At 39.7% G+C, this 18,949-nt stretch overlaps 1 protein-coding gene across 10 annotated transcripts in view; it reads right to left on the minus strand.

Annotated features, from left to right (window-relative positions):
• Positions 1-272: 272 nt before the first annotated feature.
• Taf6 (TBP-associated factor 6) overlaps positions 273-18,949 on the minus strand; it is a 129,499-nt gene continuing 110,822 nt past the window's right edge. For all 10 annotated transcript variants that reach the window (XR_010861556.2, XR_010861557.2, XM_067158175.2 and 7 more), the window contains 3 exons: positions 8,562-8,753; positions 4,775-4,907; positions 273-561 (listed from right to left, as the gene is read on the minus strand). Coding sequence is in view for 8 of the 10 variants with exons in the window: in XM_067158175.2 (XP_067014276.1) it covers positions 4,809-4,907; positions 8,562-8,753 (291 nt within the window). In the remaining 2 variants the exon portion in view is untranslated. The remainder of the gene's footprint in view (positions 562-4,774; positions 4,908-8,561; positions 8,754-18,949) is intronic.

Below are 18,949 nucleotides of genomic sequence, written 5' to 3' on the forward strand. Positions count from 1 at the left end.
GTTGCCGGTAAGTTGCCGGAAGTGGACAGCAAGAGTGTCTGAGAAGTGAAGTGGCATGGAAAGCAGTGGATCGTGTGAAAGGGGCCTAGAGCTTCAAAACTGAGGTGAGTACAAAATTTTCAGTAAAATCTTACATGTTGCTTTAATTTACGTTGGCAGTGCAAGCTTTGAACAGCCTCCGTGTCTCAGTCAGAGCAAATCCATATTTGTAGCTTACGTAAGATGATAGGACCAGGACTGGGAGAAACTACTACACAAAAAGAAAGAACAAGTCAAATTCTTAATAATTTTATTTGTCTTTAAATCTAAAAAAGTATCTCTTAGGGTCTTCTTATATTAGTGGTCAGATATATACAATTCATAATATACTAGTGATAAACAAAACAAGCACGGCTACTTAATAAATGCCTATAATCACAGATGATGGCCTTCTTCTTTGTCACGTTCGAGACTGTGTAGAAAATGCATGGTGCATTGTCCAAGTTATGCCACTGGTGAGCACGATTTACCCAGTGAGTCGTAACCTCCACCATGTTCCTGCCGAATGCTTCCACGACGAATCTGGAACATTAATGGAAAAGGAAGTGTGTTTCTTACATGTATATCAAACATCACATTTAATATCTGTAAACTACCCAGTCCAGTGGGTTCAAATCCCACTGTCGGCTGCCCAGTTTTCTGTGCTTTTATCTTAAGGGTACAATCAAAGGTTCCACCTTTACAATACTAAAAATTTGTGTTTAATTAGCGTGACAATAAGAAGTGTCGGAACACGTTTCATCCTTCTTTTTGGACACCATCAGCCAAAAATTCTTATAAGATAAGTAAAATAGACAAGGTCACAAATTCACATTAAAATACGATTTGGGATGCCGAATACGTCAAATTAAAATACATGGTTTAATTCAAAGAATGTTCTTAAAATGTTAGAGCTCAACTGCCTTTTTGTTCTGTTGAATTGAGAATAAAACTGAATGTTGTGGTGGCGGTATTTGAATCCCGCGCACAGTGCGGCTTGTATCCAGTTCTCACCGGCAGAGCTGACCAGGCGACCAGCTGACACTCCATGTCACAGCTCAATACTCTATATAAGCGAGTGGGCTGGGAGAGAAGGCATTCAGTTGTCCAACGGCTACCTTCACCTTACTTCAGAACACTATGCAAAATCAAGCATTAAACTTGTTGAATTATGTAAATATATTATATTTTGATGAATGAATAACAGGAATTTTACTTTTTTTTAAAAATGGAAATACTGTCAATCCTATCCAAGGAATTGTACATCATAGCTTGTACGCTTAAACCCTCTCAACATCATCATCATTTCCCTTTATCCAGCTGTAGCCGGGTTGGGGCAAGTAAGGTTCCTCTCGACTTTCTTCAGTCTTTCCACCACTCCTCCTCCAACACTCTGTCCCAGCCCAGCATTCTTCCTATAATACTGCGTTGGATTGTGTCCTTCCATCTCAATCGTGGTCGCCCACGACCTCTCCTTCCTTGGATTTGCATTTCCATCACCTTTTTTGGTATTCTTTTGTCACTCATTCACTTTACGTGCCCAAATCATCTTCTCTATTCTATCATTCAGTTTTTCCACTCCAATTTCTTCCTGGATTTTCTCATTCCTTATTTTGTCTCTTATACTCTTCTGTATCATACTCCTCAAGAATTTCATTTCAACTGCCTGTATTCGACTCTCATCCTTCTTTGTCATTGTCCAGGTTTCTGCTCCGTAAGTTGATATGGGTACGTAATACATCTTGTACATAGTTTCCTTTGCTTCCATCTTTGTCCTATAACATGTTTCTTACACTATGATAGAAACAACTTCCAGCTTGAATCCTCTTACTAATCTCAGCATCCAAGCAAGCATTCACCCAGGTATTTGAACGTTTCCACTACTTCCAGGGGTTTGTCTGTAAGTCTAATCTCACCTTTCCCTTCTTTCTCCCCTCTAGTCATAACAAAAGTTTTACTCTTTTCTACACTTATTTTCAATCTACATTCTTCGATATTCCCGTTCACCACATCCAATTGTTCTTGAACCTTCACGTCCTCTTCTGTTTTCTTTGAATGTATAGATATAAAAAAATAAAATTCACTGTTTATACTAAACACAGTATAAATCAAAGCAGAATAGGTTGAAAAGGTTGGTTTTCATGTGATTATAGCGTTTTTTATTTATTTTTAATACTGTACCCGAATCAACATATCATTGAGTAGTGGAGAAGAGCTTTGTAGTCATAATGGAATGACAATGGTTCAATTCTATTAAAAAAGATGGGTAGGTCCACCTATTCAATACCTTAAATTATATGTTATTATTACGTATTCATTATATATTAGGCTGTAATATTTCACCTTTGCTGTTCGTAGTTGACATGGATCATCTGGCAGGGAGGGATTCAGTTAGGTGGAAATGTAAGCAGTCTGGCCTATGCTGACGACTTGGTCTTAATGGCAGACTGTGCCGAAAGCCTGCAGCCTAATATTTTGGAACTTGAAAATAGGTGCAATGAGTATGGTATGAAAATTAGCCTCTCGAAGACTAAATTGATGTCAGTAGGTAAGAAATTCAGCAGAATTGAATGTCAAATTGGTGATACAAAGCTAGAACAGGTAGATAATTTCAAGTATTTAGGTTGTGTGTTCTCCCAGGATGGTAATATAGTAAGTGAGATTGAATCAAGGTGTAGTAAAGCTAATGCAGTAAGCTCGCAATTGCGATTAGCAGTATTCTGCAAGAAGGAAGTCAGCTCCCGGACGAAACTATCTTTACACCGTCTGTTTTCAGACCAACATTGCTTTACGGGAGCGAAAGCTGGGTGGACTCAGGATATCTTATTCATAAGTTACAAGTAACAGACATGAACTAGCGAGAATGATTGCTGGTACAAGCAGGTGGGAACAATGGCAGGAAGATACTCGGAATGAAGAGATAAAGGCTAAGTTATGAATGAACTAGATGGATGAAGCTGTACACATAAACCGGCTTCTGTGGTGGGGTCATGTGAGGCGAATGGAGGAGGATAGGTTACCTAGGAGAATAATGGACTCTGTTATGGAGGGTAAGAGAATTAGAGGTAGACCAACATGACAATGGCAGTTTCTATCGATTCAAAGATAAGAGGAATAAAACTAAATGAGGCCACAACACTAGTTGCAAACAGAAGATTGTGGCAAAATTGGTAAATTCACAGAGGCTTGCAAACTGAACGCTGAAAGGCATAACGGTCTATAATGATGTACGTATGTATGCAGCCGGCCCCGTGGTACAAGGGGAAGCGTGCCTGCCTCTTGCCCGGAGGCCCCGGGTTCCGTTTCCGGCCAGGTCAGGGACTTTTCTCTCAACCTGAGGGCTGGTTCGAGGTCCACACAGCCATGTGATTACAATTGAGGAGCTATCTGACGGTGAGATGGCGGCCCCAGTCTCGAAAGCCCAGAATAACGACCGAGAGGAAGCGTCTTGCTGACGACATGGTCCCTCGTAATCTGCAGGCTTTCGAGCTGAGCAGTGGTCGCTGGGGAGGCCAAAGCCTTTTCAAGGGTGTTAAGTGCCGTGGGGGGATGCATGTATGTATGTATGTACGTATTAGGAGTAGTTTCAACCCTTCTATAGGGTATGTCTTGGTCCAATAGAAGGGCCTAACATACTGTATAATGAATAAATAATAATAGCAGCATATAATTTAAGGTATTGAACAGGTGGACCTACCCATCTTTGTTAATAGTGATAAATCACCAATACGGACCATAATGAAATCACTTCCATGCCAAGTGTGTTTGCTGTCTTGCCTCACTGTGACGTATGCTTGTTACGTAAGCTGCCCGGCCGCCCTGGGCTGGCCTCAACAGGCACCCAGCTGAGCACCTCTGGTCTAAATGGATCTCGATGACCATAAATGCTTTCAGGAGGATAGAGGGCAATATGAGGAAACAAGTAAGCCCAAAACGTCTGGAGCAGTACTGGAGGTGTCCAAGCAGCCCAGCACTTCTAACACGCCTGTGAAGCCTGTGCACTGGGGATGAGCTGCAAATGATGAACCAGTTGCTAGGACCTCTCGCAAACTATCTCTGATCACTAACAGCTCGTGGAGGTTGGCGCATCGGGCAGCCAAGTTTGACAGGATTTATAGTTACATCTGATAATGATCTACTTCACGTCTATTAGAAATGCGCATTATACACCATGCACTTAATAATGCGTGTGTGAATTTGAAATTCATGTGAAGAAAAAAAAGTAAAACACACAGAGTGCTTTAACTTAATGAAAGAGGCATACGGGGGATTCTTCTACGTCACGTAGACAAATCTCTGAGTGATACAAAAGGTTTAGTCAGGGTCGGGACGGGATGGAAGATGACGAGCATCTGGATCGTCCAATTAGATAAAAAAATTGATTAAAATATTCAGATAATCAGAGAAACTGTGCGTACAGATCTACGACTGAGTATCAGGATGACAGCAGATAAGACTGTAAGAGAAATTTCATGCTTCAATTTGAGCAAGAGAAAAGTACATTGGAAGCTGGTCCCTGCGTCGTAGCAACGCTCTTTCTGTAAATACATTTTTGGCTGATATTCCAGCTGTTGTACTCACCAGACCCAACCGCTTGCGTGAAGGGAATTTTAAATTAAATCTTGTGCTTGAGCCCTTAGAAATTAGGGGCTTGACAAAATCAGAAAGAACAGAAGCCCGTAGACGGACGTCAGAGTCCTTTAGAAAGGTCACTTTCAATTCCAATGTTAAAGCTAAGAGAGAGAGGGATTCTCACCTCGTGCAGCGCGAGACACACCAGCGTCGCTTCATTACGTAAGACCATCTTGGTCGTTATTTTCCAGCTTGAGGGGCTGCGGCGATGGGGCCATGAAGACGGACTTCATTCCCAGGTTCGACGACTGGCCAGCCTGAGAAAGATAAACATAACAGGTAAGACATGATATCATGATGAAATGAAAACAAAAATAAACTATGCTGTGTGGGACAAGTCATATATTAAAGACATCTGAATATCAGAATTAAAGCATTAGAATATACAATAAAATTTTATTCCCAATTTCTGTACCACTATAAAGAACAATTCTTTTCAATTTTTTTTTTTTACTTGCTTTACGTCGCACCGACACAGATAGGTCTTACGGCGATGATGGGACAGAAAAGGGCTAGGAGTGGGAAGGAAGCGGCCGTGGCATTAATTAAGGTACAGCACCAGCATTTGCCTGGTGTGAAAATAGGAAACCACGGAAAACCATCATCAGGGCTGCTGACAGTGGGGTTCAAACCCACTATCTATTGAACACTGGATACTCACTGCACTTAAGCGACTGCAGCTATCAAGCTCAGTAAAATTAATTAATTAATTAAATAAATAAATAAATAAATAAATAAATAAATAAATAAATAAATAAATAAATAAATAAATAAATAAATAAATAAATAAATAAATAAATAAATAAATAAATAATAAGTCAAATTCAGAGGGGTATTATCAAAAAGCTTCGAGATCAAAACAGGTGTTAGACAGGGAGATGGTTTGTCCCCTATCCTGTTTAACTGTCTGCTGGAGAAGGTCATTCGGGAATGGACGAACACACTAGCTGACAACTCTGGATTAAAAATCGGCTACAAAAAAGACAAGTTAACAGTTACTTGCTTAGCCTTCGCAGATGACCTCACACTCTTAGCTTCAAGTATGGAAGAAGCTACGTACCAGCTATCCTCCCTAGAACGCATAGCAGCTAAAGCAGGGCTAAAGATCGCTGTCAATAAAACAAAATTTCTGACCAACATCAGAGAAGCACCCAACTTCATTTCTTTGGGGGACAAAATAATACACAAGGCCAACTCATTCAAATATCTTGGAGAGTGGATAACCCCAAATGTTAATGAGGATCTTGCAATGAAGAGTAGATGCACTAAATTAGAAAGAGCTTATCATCTTTGTAAGAACATATACAAGTCTAAATCCCTCTCCTTGAATCTTAAACTTAGACACTACAACACCGTAGTAAGACCATCTGTACTGTACGCCTCAGAATGCCTAAACATGACCCGGAAAGGACAACTCAGAAAACTAGAACTGAAAGAGCGAAAGATCCTCAGAAGGATTATGGGTCCCATTAAAGAAGGCGATGGCTACAGAATCAGGCACAACAAGGAACTGTACAGTAAAATAGAGAGCATTACAACAGCTATGAGGAAGAGAAGACTAATCTTCTATGGTCACGTAGTCAGGATGGACAGCCAGAGACTCACTTCAAGAATCTTCAACACTGTATCTAGAGGGAAAACAACAAATGCCAAATGGACGAATTTAGTGCGGAAAGACCTACAATACCTAAACATTGATCACGTTGACATTTACAACCGAGATAAATTCAGAAAGTTAGTCAAGACATCTGACTCTCTCCAGTCACTAACAACTAAATCACTGCGTCCAGGAGTAGGAATGAAATGGACTCAAGAAAGAAAAGACATCCATAGCGCTAGAATGAAGGAATACTGGGCTAAGAGGAAGAAAAGGGCTCACCAGAGTTAAGAACCACGTGGTCCATCGTAGGCCTAAACGAAGAATGAATGAATGAATGAATGAATGAATGAATGAATAAATAAATAAATAAATAAATAAATAAATAAATAAATAAATAAATAAATAAATAAATACTGCATCTTTAGTAGTGACGAGGTTGGGGTTCTGGGCCCTTTCTTAAGACTTAAACATTGTTTTACAATTTGATGAAAATGCTAAAATATTAATAATTACAAAACTATTAGTTGTAGTAGTATTTGTAATAATTATATAATAAAAATGATGATAGTAGCCACAAAAACATTAACTCTGAAGACTAACCCTAATACATTATTATAGTAGAACAAAATCTGACCACTTACAACACTCTAAAACTAACTCTATTATGTAATTATAATCTAAATATAATATCTGATAATTATAACGGCTCTGGAACCAATTTTAATATGTAATTTAAATCCAAGTATAACAAAACCTGACCATTCACTCACACTTTTCCACTAGTCAGTCTGATGACTCAAGCTAGTACCTTTGACAGTCCATCTTAAATTTATTAACTTGGGAAGGACTTGTGGTACCATACAGTACTACCAAAGATGTTATCCTAATTATTGAAAAGGGAGCCATAATTATGGAAAAATTGCACACGGAATGAAAGACAGACCTAGTAAGAATCATTCAGTAGAGTTAGCGAGTTTGTGTTGTGTGCCACGTTCAATCAACGGTGCTCTGAATTGGCATGTTCTTTATATTAAGCAAGTATGGTTGCGTACATACGGTGTAACAAGAAACATCTTAATTGGAGATGGTGTTGTCAGCTCACACTTGAAATGCTAGCGCCATATGGTATTGTAATTTTCAGTAGTGGCTGGTGGTATCTGGAGCTGGGTATTGCACCAAACTTTTCAGTGTCACATTTTTATATGAGAAGCTTAGAGAGATAACAAGAAACTATATTATCATTAAGTAATGAAGTATTTTGCTATTAAAAATGAAATATATCTGGCAATTAAAACATAGGAAATATGAGGCTAATTATACAGTATAACTACAGTTTCTCTTACCTCTTTTGAATTGAAATTTTGCCCCCCTGTTTTTTCAATTATGCAAAATGTTGGTAATATTGTGGGTGGATCGGTACAACGTATCCTAGTAGTGTGGAGAAGAAGTATGAAGTCATCTCCGCAGAGTGGTGCAATCTAATGGGGACTTTTGGAGTTAATACTTGAGAGGGGGTTTGCTGGTCCTGTGCAACACCCAAGGACCGACACTGGCGAGCGTGCTACTGATGCTATGCGCAGGCTTAGGCTTATCGCTTGGGAGTTACCACAGGAAAGCAAACTCCCTGAGTTTGATTTGAAGCCAGCAGCCCTTATTGCTCCGTTATGAAGCATTAGTATATCGAACGGCCGAAGGTGGTTGATTTTAACATATTTTAGAATACACGCTAGGTTTATTAAACTGACAAACTTGAAGAAAAGACGTCCAATGAAGTGTAAAATTATTGAGAGTTGTGGAACACTCCAACACTACCACGCACTGCCGCTGGTAATTTTAAATATTTTATGTAGAGGACATTTCTTATTACTTACGAGTATATTGTTAGGAGATTAGGTATCAAGTCTGCAAATTATTTGGTGGACTGAAACGTATTAAACAATTCTCAGATAAAATCTATTCCTTCTGATGATTGGTAGCTAATGAAGAGAACAAGTGAGGTTGTCGAAACATGTATGACATTTCATTAATACAGATTAAAAAACCGTTTATAGTATTGACAAGGTGACTTAGTCTGGTCTATTAGATACAGCATAAGTCACTGCGGACCAAAATCAAACTATACTGGTTAACATAATAAATATGGTACATATCACTTTAGAGAGAATATATGTTTAAGAGCACCTTGTTAATGCCCACTGAACAGCTACTCACAGAACAAGGAAAAGTGTGCAATTGTTTAAGCAGTACAAGAATATTAATTGGGAGACCAGTCTCTGAGATCGGGAGAGTGCTAGGTGGCCAAACAACTCACCTGTGTCACAAGACTGGGGCTGTTGGTGGTACAGGAACCGGAACTGTTGGGCATACAAACCACCACGAGCTTGGCGCCAGCTGCCGTGTGGACCATCTTTTGCTGCTGAGTACCCATAGACTGCGCCGATGTCACGAACTTGACCACCGTCGCACTCGAGGCGTTGTTCGGCGTCGCCGGGGGCTGCAACGCCTTCCAGGAACAAAAGAGGAGACTGTCATAAAAAGCAAGTCAGGACGTTCCCTACAAGGGTCAATACAATATCCACGGGGGAAGTTCTCTGCCCTAATACTGTCACTACACTGTATTTATCCTTTGGCAAGCTATAGACATTTTCAAGACTATGTTCTCACCCACATTTATTTCAAGAAACACGCCCAGAAATGGAAGGATGACCGAACAGTGCGAAATGGTGATAAGATGGAAAAGTGAGGGGGCAAAATGAACATGGTGCTTCAGTCCTGGTGGGCTTTGGCCTACCCAGCCTCACAGCTGTTGTGTGATCAGTGCAACGAAAATTTTTTACTGTCATTCTCTGCTTTCTAGGCCTTGCCAACTATCTCACCAGCAGATGGCTCCTCAGTTGTCCTCACGTAGGCGAAGTGGGCCTTGAAGAAGGTCAGCAGAAAAGGAAAAGGAGCAATAAAAAAATCAGAGACAAAGATCTTAAAGTACGAGGGCCAACGAGAAATTAACTTTTCCCATTTCTCTTTAAAAAAAAAAAAAAAAAAAAAAAAAAAAAGAGAGAGAGACAAAAAACTTTATTGGTACCTGTTACAGCAACATTGGAGCTATTTTTCGACATAATTACCACCAGAAGTGAGACACTTTTCATATCGCGGGATCTGCCACGTGGGAATGGAACCAGCCTGTGACATTAAGCAAGCAAGATCAGGTCAAACACTTCCTGCAGTCGCTGAGTGCTGAGCCGTATGTGAGTGAGCATTGCCATGGATCAGCGCAACACCCGCACTGAGCATTCTACACCTCTTTTTTAGAATGCCCCCCCACCGCAGTTTAACACAGACCGAACCTTGCAGGCGGCGGGAGAAACAATACGAGCCACTGCTGCTGCGCTCCCATATCCTTATTGTGGTAAAGCCTTCAATAATCATCTTTAATAGATAAAATAATAATTGTGTCCGTGGATGTATAACGTCCATGTACTTATCCTGCTTATATGTTAGCATGCTCCGAAGAATGGTTGACACCAAGTGAAGAATTCCCACCTGTCACATGGAGAAATCGAGTACTTGGAGATCACTGAACAGAATACGGGCAGGCGTGACAAGATGTAAAAGCAACCTGCAGAAGTGGGGTTTTAACATCGAGTCATCATTACGCGAGTGTGGTGCAATCCACACGACGTCTCATTTGTTGCAGTGTAGTAAGTGCCCTAAAACATGCACAGTACAAGATCTACTTCAGGCAACAGAAAATGCACTGGATGTCGCCAATTTCTGGGCAAAAGTAGTGTAGACTTTTTCTTATAAGTGTGACTTTGTATATGATGTATATAATTCAGTAAGAGTATATATGTATTTATAGGATTAATGCTTCTGATACGAATAAATAAATAAATAAATTAGCATGCTCAGTTTACGATGAATAAGGCACCAGTGGACAGGATATTTAAAGACTTGTGACATAGCAATGGACGTATTAACACACAAAGACTTCCAATATGGCGTCAAGAAACATCACCAATAGGTCATTGGTGTGAAACATGTATATATTCCTTGTAAAATGTTTTTAAAAAATGGAATAAAGAAGATATCGCAAGTGCAAGGATAAAAAAGAGAACGATTGAGTATATGTATCGTAGTGACAATAAAGTTGTTACACAAAGAAGTAAACGTGTTCTTATGTGATATTTTTCTATAATATGCTTACAATATTGTGTTTTTATTCCACCTTTTCAATACAATAGATTTTATGTTGTTAGAGAAAATCATAATGCTATAACACTATTTTATAGGGACAAAAGAAACAAGTCAACACCTCAAGAATTTGGATTGACGTCCCTTTTGACTAAACCCGCATAAATACAAACTATTGCCAAAGGAAAATCTGACCGTCAAAACAAGATTAGTTCGATCAAACTACCTAATTCAGCATTTTACTGTCCAAAACTAATAAATTACAGTAGCATGTCTCAAAATAAATTCCTGAAGCAGAATTCCAACGTATCCAAGATTTTAATCTCCAGACACCAGTAAGTTTTAACAAAAATTACGACTCAAATTTTAACACAGAAGTCAAACTACAATTGTTTTCAATAAACTAGAACTTTGGGGGGGGGGGGGGGGAAATTTAACCAAATTTTCAACATTTTGAAGATATTACTGTGTTTTGGACGTCAATGTCTTTAGAATGAATGGAGATTCCAATTTCAGTATAGTCTTTCATACTGTTAAACTATCAATGTGTTCACAAACTCCTATGTTTATGTATTTTACTACTTAATTTTTAGAATTATAATTAAGCACAAATTTGTCAAAGCAAATTAACAATGACAGGTTTTAACCTTGAGATGGGTTGAGGATGCTTGAAATCAAGCGAAACATGTCCCTATAAAATAGTGTTCTAGCATTATGATTTTCTAACAATATAAAATCTGTTGTATTGAAAAAGTGGAATGAAAAACACAATATTGTAAGCATATTATAGCAAATTTCAATACGGGTCTAAACATGAAATTAGTTACATGTAATGATATTTTTCTTTCGTAAAAAATTAAAACATCGCCCGTAGAGAACGATATATTGACACCAGGCGGGACTTGTCAAGCCGGTATATGATTGCTACGTCATAGATCTGTCCTGCATGCTCATATTTTCTGGCTAAATATGTTTACTTTACAAGAAAAGGAACAGGGAAACTTAATTTCTGGATGGTCTAGTGAATTAAAGGAGAATTCAAGACGGAGTATGGAAATCAGCAGAACACAAGTTAGGAGTGTTTTCTACTATCCATTAAACAATGCGCATCATCATCATCATCATTTTACAATTCCAGTTTCCCACGTACTGTTGGTGAGCCTTTTCCATTCTGTCTTACTGAGATTTTACTCATTTTGCAATAATTGTATGATAAATATTCTTATAGTTTAATTGTATGTGACATAAATCCAAAAATTTTATTTGTCACTGATAAGCATAACAATATCACATCTATAACAGTTCATTGGTTCACCATTTTATATGTACATCATTCCATCACATATTCAGTTCATTCTTTCATATTTCATTCCACCGTGTATTTCTGCTTTAGGACTTTGGAATATCCATATGCATCTTGGCTAGGCTGATGATGACCCACACAGGGTCGAAACTAGTACCTCGCAATATATTGTAATGTTCTTATAAACATCGCAATTATTGTAAACGTATTGAGTAGGTGTTAAAAGAGGTTCCATCACATAACCCCCAGCGACCATCTAAACATCCTCTTCTCCAGCACATGAAGGAGCTGTACGTCTTTTTTACAACTTGCTTTATCTCGCACCGATACAGATAGGTCTTATGGCGATGATGGTATAGGAAAGGGCTAGCAGTCAGAAGGAAGCGGCCGTGGCCTTAATTAAGGTACAGTACCAGCATGTGCCTGGTGTGAAAAGGGAAAAGTATGGAAAACCATCTTCAGGGCTGCCGACAGTGGGATTTGAACTCAGAATCTCCTGGATGAAAGCTCACAGCTGCGCGGCCCTAACCACACGGCCAACTCGTCCAGTCTCTGTACATTCTCTTCGACACACGTTAACATTACGTCTAACAGTGCTGCAGTGCGGATGATTGTGCGAAACACCTTAGATTTCAGGTATCAAGCAACACTCTGGTAACAAAATACACCTGTGACCTGACAACAATTTAGCCATCCAGCAGCATGCCACTGTCAGTTTTAATGTGTCGAAACATCTGAATTTTCAAGGCTAAACCAGCAGGATACCATCAGCTATCACCATGCCATCTAGCTGTGCACCACACACTCCAGGTATTCATTTTATGTCAGTTTGAGCCATAATCAAAACATGTACCATCATCGTGTTTCCCAGCGGTTGACCAGATGTTGGTATGCATTTCAGGAATTGCTCGCTAACATACAACAACGTCCATGGATGAGGCATCTGCAGTTACCGAGTACATATAGCAATAGGGACGAGGTGGATCCGTGAGGGACACTACTCGACTTCTGATACCAGCAGCACGGTGGACAGAGCTCCTGCTGCTATACCTAGTGAAGACACAACTTTAGTGAATACCAAATTAATTCACACCGTATCCTGTTGAATGACTTTTTGAGGTCTAGAAAGGCTCCTTCTCTCTTCCAACTTAAAATGAAAATAAAGCACAGCAGTAATTATTAGCAAAACAAAACATTACTAACATTTTACTACTATTATGGTAAAACAAGCTGTGTAACTTAAATATTTCGACTTATTTCATCCCACTGCAGAAACACTGCTCCTCAACACAACTAAGTACTGCAGGCATTAGAACAGTACTGGATTGATAGCTGTTGAGTGTAGTTTGTGTGTGTTATCAAGGATCAATCATAATTAGAGTTTGCAAGCACTGCTGTTTAAAAACTTGAATATGAACATGACTATCCGCCCTTCACTTCTCATCTAAAACCAGACTCTCTCTCTCTCTCTCTCTCTCTCTCGCTGCGTGCGCGTGCATACGCGCATGTGAAATTAAGTCTTTGTTAACAATGTAGTGAATCTGCAGCCTTTAATCTTCAATTACTAGTTTTATTGCATACAGCAATCCATCCAAATGTAAGTTTTTAAAAAATATTACCAAGACAATCATTGTCGAAACTTATATGCATCCACTGAGTGGGGACTTTTTTTTTCTTCAATACGTTTAAGGGGTTGGTAGATCAAGAATCAATATGGTAAAGTGGGGCTTTCTTGGCACATCCAGACAATGTGAATGTGGTGAAGACCAAACCACAGCCAATTTCATGAACTGTAGTAAATGTCCTTTAAGTTGCACAATAGAGGACTTGATGGATGCGACACCTAATGCCCGTGATTTGGCAAAATTCTGGGCAGACACTATTTGATATGTTTCCCATTAAGTACCATTATGCTATGTAAAATGTATGCTTCTGATACGAATAAATAAATAAATAAAAAGGGGAAAATTTGTGTGCATCCATTATGGGAATAAATAAGGACTTGTACGGATTTTAATCAGGTGCAAGAGAAGACTGAGGTGTAAGAGACTATAATCTACAAGGACAGGGAGTCAATCAGTGGCGATTATTTGGGAATGAATGAGGTGGATGCATGAACCAGCTCCTTTGGTGCTGTTATCTGAGACGGATGAAGGAAGATAGGAAAAAAGCCCATAGAAGGAAAGTGAAACAGAGGAACATCGACAAAAATTGTTATTTCATGATTTCAAGTTGGGAGGTTTGAAAGGAAAAGCAAGAGTGCTGGTTTTAAACAAAGAACTAGTAACCATTCACAGAGAAATATTAAAAGAAATAAAGAAAATGCATGTGTACATTCTGAAAGAAATCTAAATTTGAAGATGTACTATTGGACTTAAATACCCCTAAATAAAATGTAAACAACTGAAACATGGTTTTGTGTTCAATAGCGTATCCCGGCGGCAAACTTCCCAAGTATAGTAGCACAGGGGGGTGGAGTCCTCAGCTACACAGTGAGAGATATAGGAATGCCTCGTCCACTAGCTGATGTACACAAAGACAAAAGATTTTAAAAAAAAATCAAATGTAAAATTTGAAAGAAATCAAATTTAAGTACCTACGGTAGCAAACAAGAATGGACCATCCAAACCCTGGTAGTGGAACATCTAATGGTGGGGGTTCTTTAAAGGTGCCACTACTTGGCGTCCTGAAAGCAAAGGAATTATACTCAACATGTAATGACGTACAAAAACTGTTAAGGTACAGTCAGTCACCTATTGGGCAGCTCTTCAAAGAAGCTCAAGAGGAGCGAAATAAAGACGGACAAAAGTACACTTCTAATGAGAATTAGGGTGCTCCTTGAAAAAACGAGCCTTAATCCGCTGTAAGGACATCATCTAAAGTATCTCTTCTTTGACTTCAACGTTGCTGTAAAAAAAAAAAAAAAGTGGCCTGTGTTCTTTGTTGTCTTCATGCCCTTTCACATATACTTCAATAGTTAACTGCTTTCAGCACTGAAAGTGCTTCTAGAGAGTGCATGTAGAGTTTTCGATGATGATGATGCTTGTTGTTTAAAGGGGCCTAACATCTAGGTCATCGGCCCCGTGAAGTTTTTCACTGCACATAATGTGTATGTACGTAAGCAAGTCAGTAAGTATCTGCAATTTTGCTCTAATTGTCTTTAGGTTGGCACTATGGCGTTGTATCTCACCAGCCGCTAGATGGCACCGTTTCAGCGTTATCAGATCAGCACAGCTTGCACTGTTGTGACGTAAAGATGGCCACGCCAGTCTGTTTGTTCCAAGGAAGAGGAGCATTCCATAATCCGTTTTTTGTGGTCTGACTGTGTAGCAGGAGCGGAAATTCATAGAAGACTTTCAGCACAATACAGGGACAATGTTTTGCCACAGCGAAGTGTTTACCAGTGGATTGAACAATTTAGGAGGGGTCGCACGAGGGTGAAGAATGAGGAAAGATCCGGGCGTCCATCTGCAGCCGTAACTGAATAACAGACAAGTGACTGTTGATGACGCAGCAAACCATATGCACATTAGCCATGGTTCTGCATATGAAATCATGCAAAACAGGCTTTACTTTCACAAATTCTGTTCGAGATGGGTTCCAGAACAACTCAACAAAAAGCAGAAGCGCAATTGTGTGAGAATCTTCAGCACCTATTGGACCGTCCCGTCATGCTAACGAAGCAAAAATGTTTCTGTAACTGATCAACACTGGAGATGAAACATGGGTTCACCACCTCGAACCAGAGAGCAAATGTCATAGCATGGAATGGAAGCATCCTGGATTCCCAGTCAAAAATAAATTCAAGAGTCAACCTTTTGCAGGAAAAAGTGATGCTCAAAGTGTTTTGAGACTCTCAAGGGCCAATCCTGGAACATTACCAGAAAAAGGAGTAAACAGTAAACATTGCAGTGATATGCTGGTAAACCTGCAGTTCACAACAAATGCAGAGGTCGATTATCGGAAGGAGTTCTTTTGTTGCACGACAAGGCGCGTCCACATACCGCCGCCCACACTGCTCGAAATTCTTCAGATGCTGCGTTTCGAGGTGTTGGAGCATTACAGTTCCGATCTCGCCTCGTCGGATTACCATATGTTTGGTCCACTTAAAAATACGCTAAGAGGCCGTCGATTCAGCTGCGATCAACAAGTGAACGAAGAGGTGCATACGTGGCTTGCTGCGCAACCAAAAACCTTTTTTGCAGAGAGTATCAGAAAGCTTGTGAAATGGTGGATCATATGCACTGAAAAGTACGGTGGCTACGTTGAAAAATGATATCAGCCATGTTAGAAAAACTGACATCCATTAGGAAGAAATCTGTTAGCTCAGAATGTTCTGTCTCCACTAGCAGGACGGTGACCAACATGTCTGAAAATCAGTGGATGACCCTTCTTTACCGATGCTGGCTAAAATTTTGAATTTCGCCAATTCTCCTGCACACATCCATTTGGAGGAGCTTGTCTATGGAGTTGCAGGGGCCGTTTCTCATCTATCTTCGGACATTGCAGAAGAAATCTAAACAGAATGAACCTATCTCGTTAAACCCGCCAAACATTCTAAGCAGAATATCACACGAAAAGAACGCAAAGCCGTCAAACAGCTACGAAGGAATGATGACGCCACTGTTCTTCCTGCCGACAGAGGAGATGCTGCGACACAACATATTGGAGGAAATCACCTCAGTAGTGATGGAAAGATGAACACATCTCATGACCCAACTAGCCACCTTGTCAGACAAACTAAGAAGCTCATCCGGGAATGCACACTAGTTTCTAATAAGAGGACTCAAAGTGTCCGTGTCCTACCAAAAATTCAGAAGATAGGCATTCCAATGATGCCGGTTGTCAGTGTTCATACACATACCTAGCCAAACATCTCGCTCACCAGCTACAACCTCTCATCGGATTAACAGACAGTCACGTCAAGGATTCATCACATTTCACAGGTATCACTAAATAGTTAAAAATACCAGTGAATGACATACTACAAGAGCACTGTTTTATCTGTTAAAGGGATTGTTATTCACCTGGCACTGAGTTATAAAGTATTTTCTTTTCCACACAAGATTTCCTGTGCTTTACGAAGGTATTACGTACGTACATGCGCTCATGTAATGAAAATGGCATTGGAGCACTAAACACGTGCACACTTGACTAAACAGAACCTTAAACTGTTAAAGATCTCAGCAGACTCCAAAGGAGGGGAACTTGTGGCGCTGAGAAGCACATTACGGCAAAGTACTTGGCAGGATATACGCTTGCAGCGCAGACAACCGGGTGAGCAACAACGCCCTTAACAGATAAAACAAGGTCCATGTAGTCAGCTTTGACGGTGAATCTCTTTTCACTAGGGTACCGCTACATAAAGCCAGGGATATTATCAACAAACATATCGCCAACGTATATCGACATGATCTCACCACAGGCTATTTCACTTAGAAGGGACAATATTTCCAACAGACGGACAGAGTTGCCACATGGGCTCACAACTTTCACAATTGTAGCCAACCTCTTCACTGAACACTCACAGGCAACACAGTTCCCTAGAGGTATGTCGATGACACATTTGTAGTGTGGCTACATGGCCTGAAAAAGCTCCAGGAGTTTGCAACATAAATTTCATGTATGAACTAGAAGACATCCTAGTGACCTGAAGGCAAGATGGGATGTTAAGCCCCACTGTCAACAGGAAGCCCACGGACACTAACCAGTGCCTACATGCAGATCTGGACTATCACCCACGCAGAAGAGATCCATAACAACTCTGGTCAATAGAAGAAAGACATTATGTGAAACACCGTAGGCCAGACATACATACTTGCAATACTCGGCACGTAAGGCTATACATTAAAAAGCAAATACCACGTCGTAGGTACGACATCGTAACTGGTGTAAAACCTTCCATTATTATGTTTTAATATATTTTATTAAATGCTAAATTATCTTTTATTAAATGTTAAATATGACTAATACAAGGTTTCCCTGTAAATATGTATTATAAATTTATATAACCTCAAATATATATTGTATATAGGTTTAAGCTCAAAATCTATATAGTCGAACGCGGTAGAAAACTCTATAATGTTCGTATATTAGCTTTATTCTACTATAATTTGGTATATATGAAGGGTTCTGGAAACTTACTGTAAGGTTTATTATCCAGACACATGTAGAGACATTAGGAATGTTGGAGAAATTTCTATGTGTATTAGTAAACAGTAATGAAAGTTCTAGCTGGATCCATTACTGGAGTACTCCATTCGACTAGCTGGTCGATCGATGTTTCGAGTGTGTTCCATTAGAGTGTTGTAAGAACCCTTCCAGAAATCGATAATTCTAGATCGTTGATCGAACAGTATATATATTGAGCTATCAGTCAGTGAGTCAGTCAGGTTGGACTCAAGGGCAAGTGATGGACTGCGAGTGACTGTTGGGCTCCGAGGTGGAGCTGGCGAGTTCAAGAGAGAGCGTGTTATAGTGCGCGAGTCTGTGTTGTTGATATCTGCACTTGTCAGAAACGACTTCCGGGTACTCCGCTATTAAGTGTTGTAGTGTCACTTGCTACTGTGTATAATTGTGTGTTGTGACTTACAGTGACAATAAAGTAATTTACACAAGGAAGTGAACGTGTTCTCGTGTGACATTTATTTCCGTCAAATAAGATCGCATTTGAGAACGTTAATCGCCACCCTATTATCTTTTTTTAATGGCTAATCACTGCGGCCAGCTTGACCGGTTACATATTGAAATCACGAGACATAACCATCAACAAACCAACCCTCAATGTCAGTATCAAGAATGGAGGTTCCCTTACCCAAATAAATGATCAATCAAGATATTCACAATTAAGTCGGTTTTCAAGGTCAATAAGGAGTTAAGGAAATAAACACTCTTCCTCACCCTCACTCAATTTAATGTTGTATATTACCGCCTTTATTCTGACACACGCATCACTATAACTATTCTTTGGTGTTTATCTTGTGTAAATAATTCAGCACCCTTCTTGGCGATTACTTGTTGGACTGAAGAGAAACCACGCTGTAATAATACAGACAAGCAAATATATTACATGTTCATTTGCCGTAAGTGAATAAGAATACACAAAGGCTAAGTCTGCAAACCGTACCAAAGTCGTGACAAAACAAGGTTAGGTTAGGTTATTCAAGGTTATAAATTTCATTATAGGTTCCGTATTGAATTAAGAT

The sequence above is a fragment of the Anabrus simplex genome, chromosome 14 (genome assembly GCF_040414725.1).
Source record: "Anabrus simplex isolate iqAnaSimp1 chromosome 14, ASM4041472v1, whole genome shotgun sequence".
Lineage (NCBI taxonomy): Eukaryota > Metazoa > Arthropoda > Insecta > Orthoptera > Tettigoniidae > Anabrus > Anabrus simplex.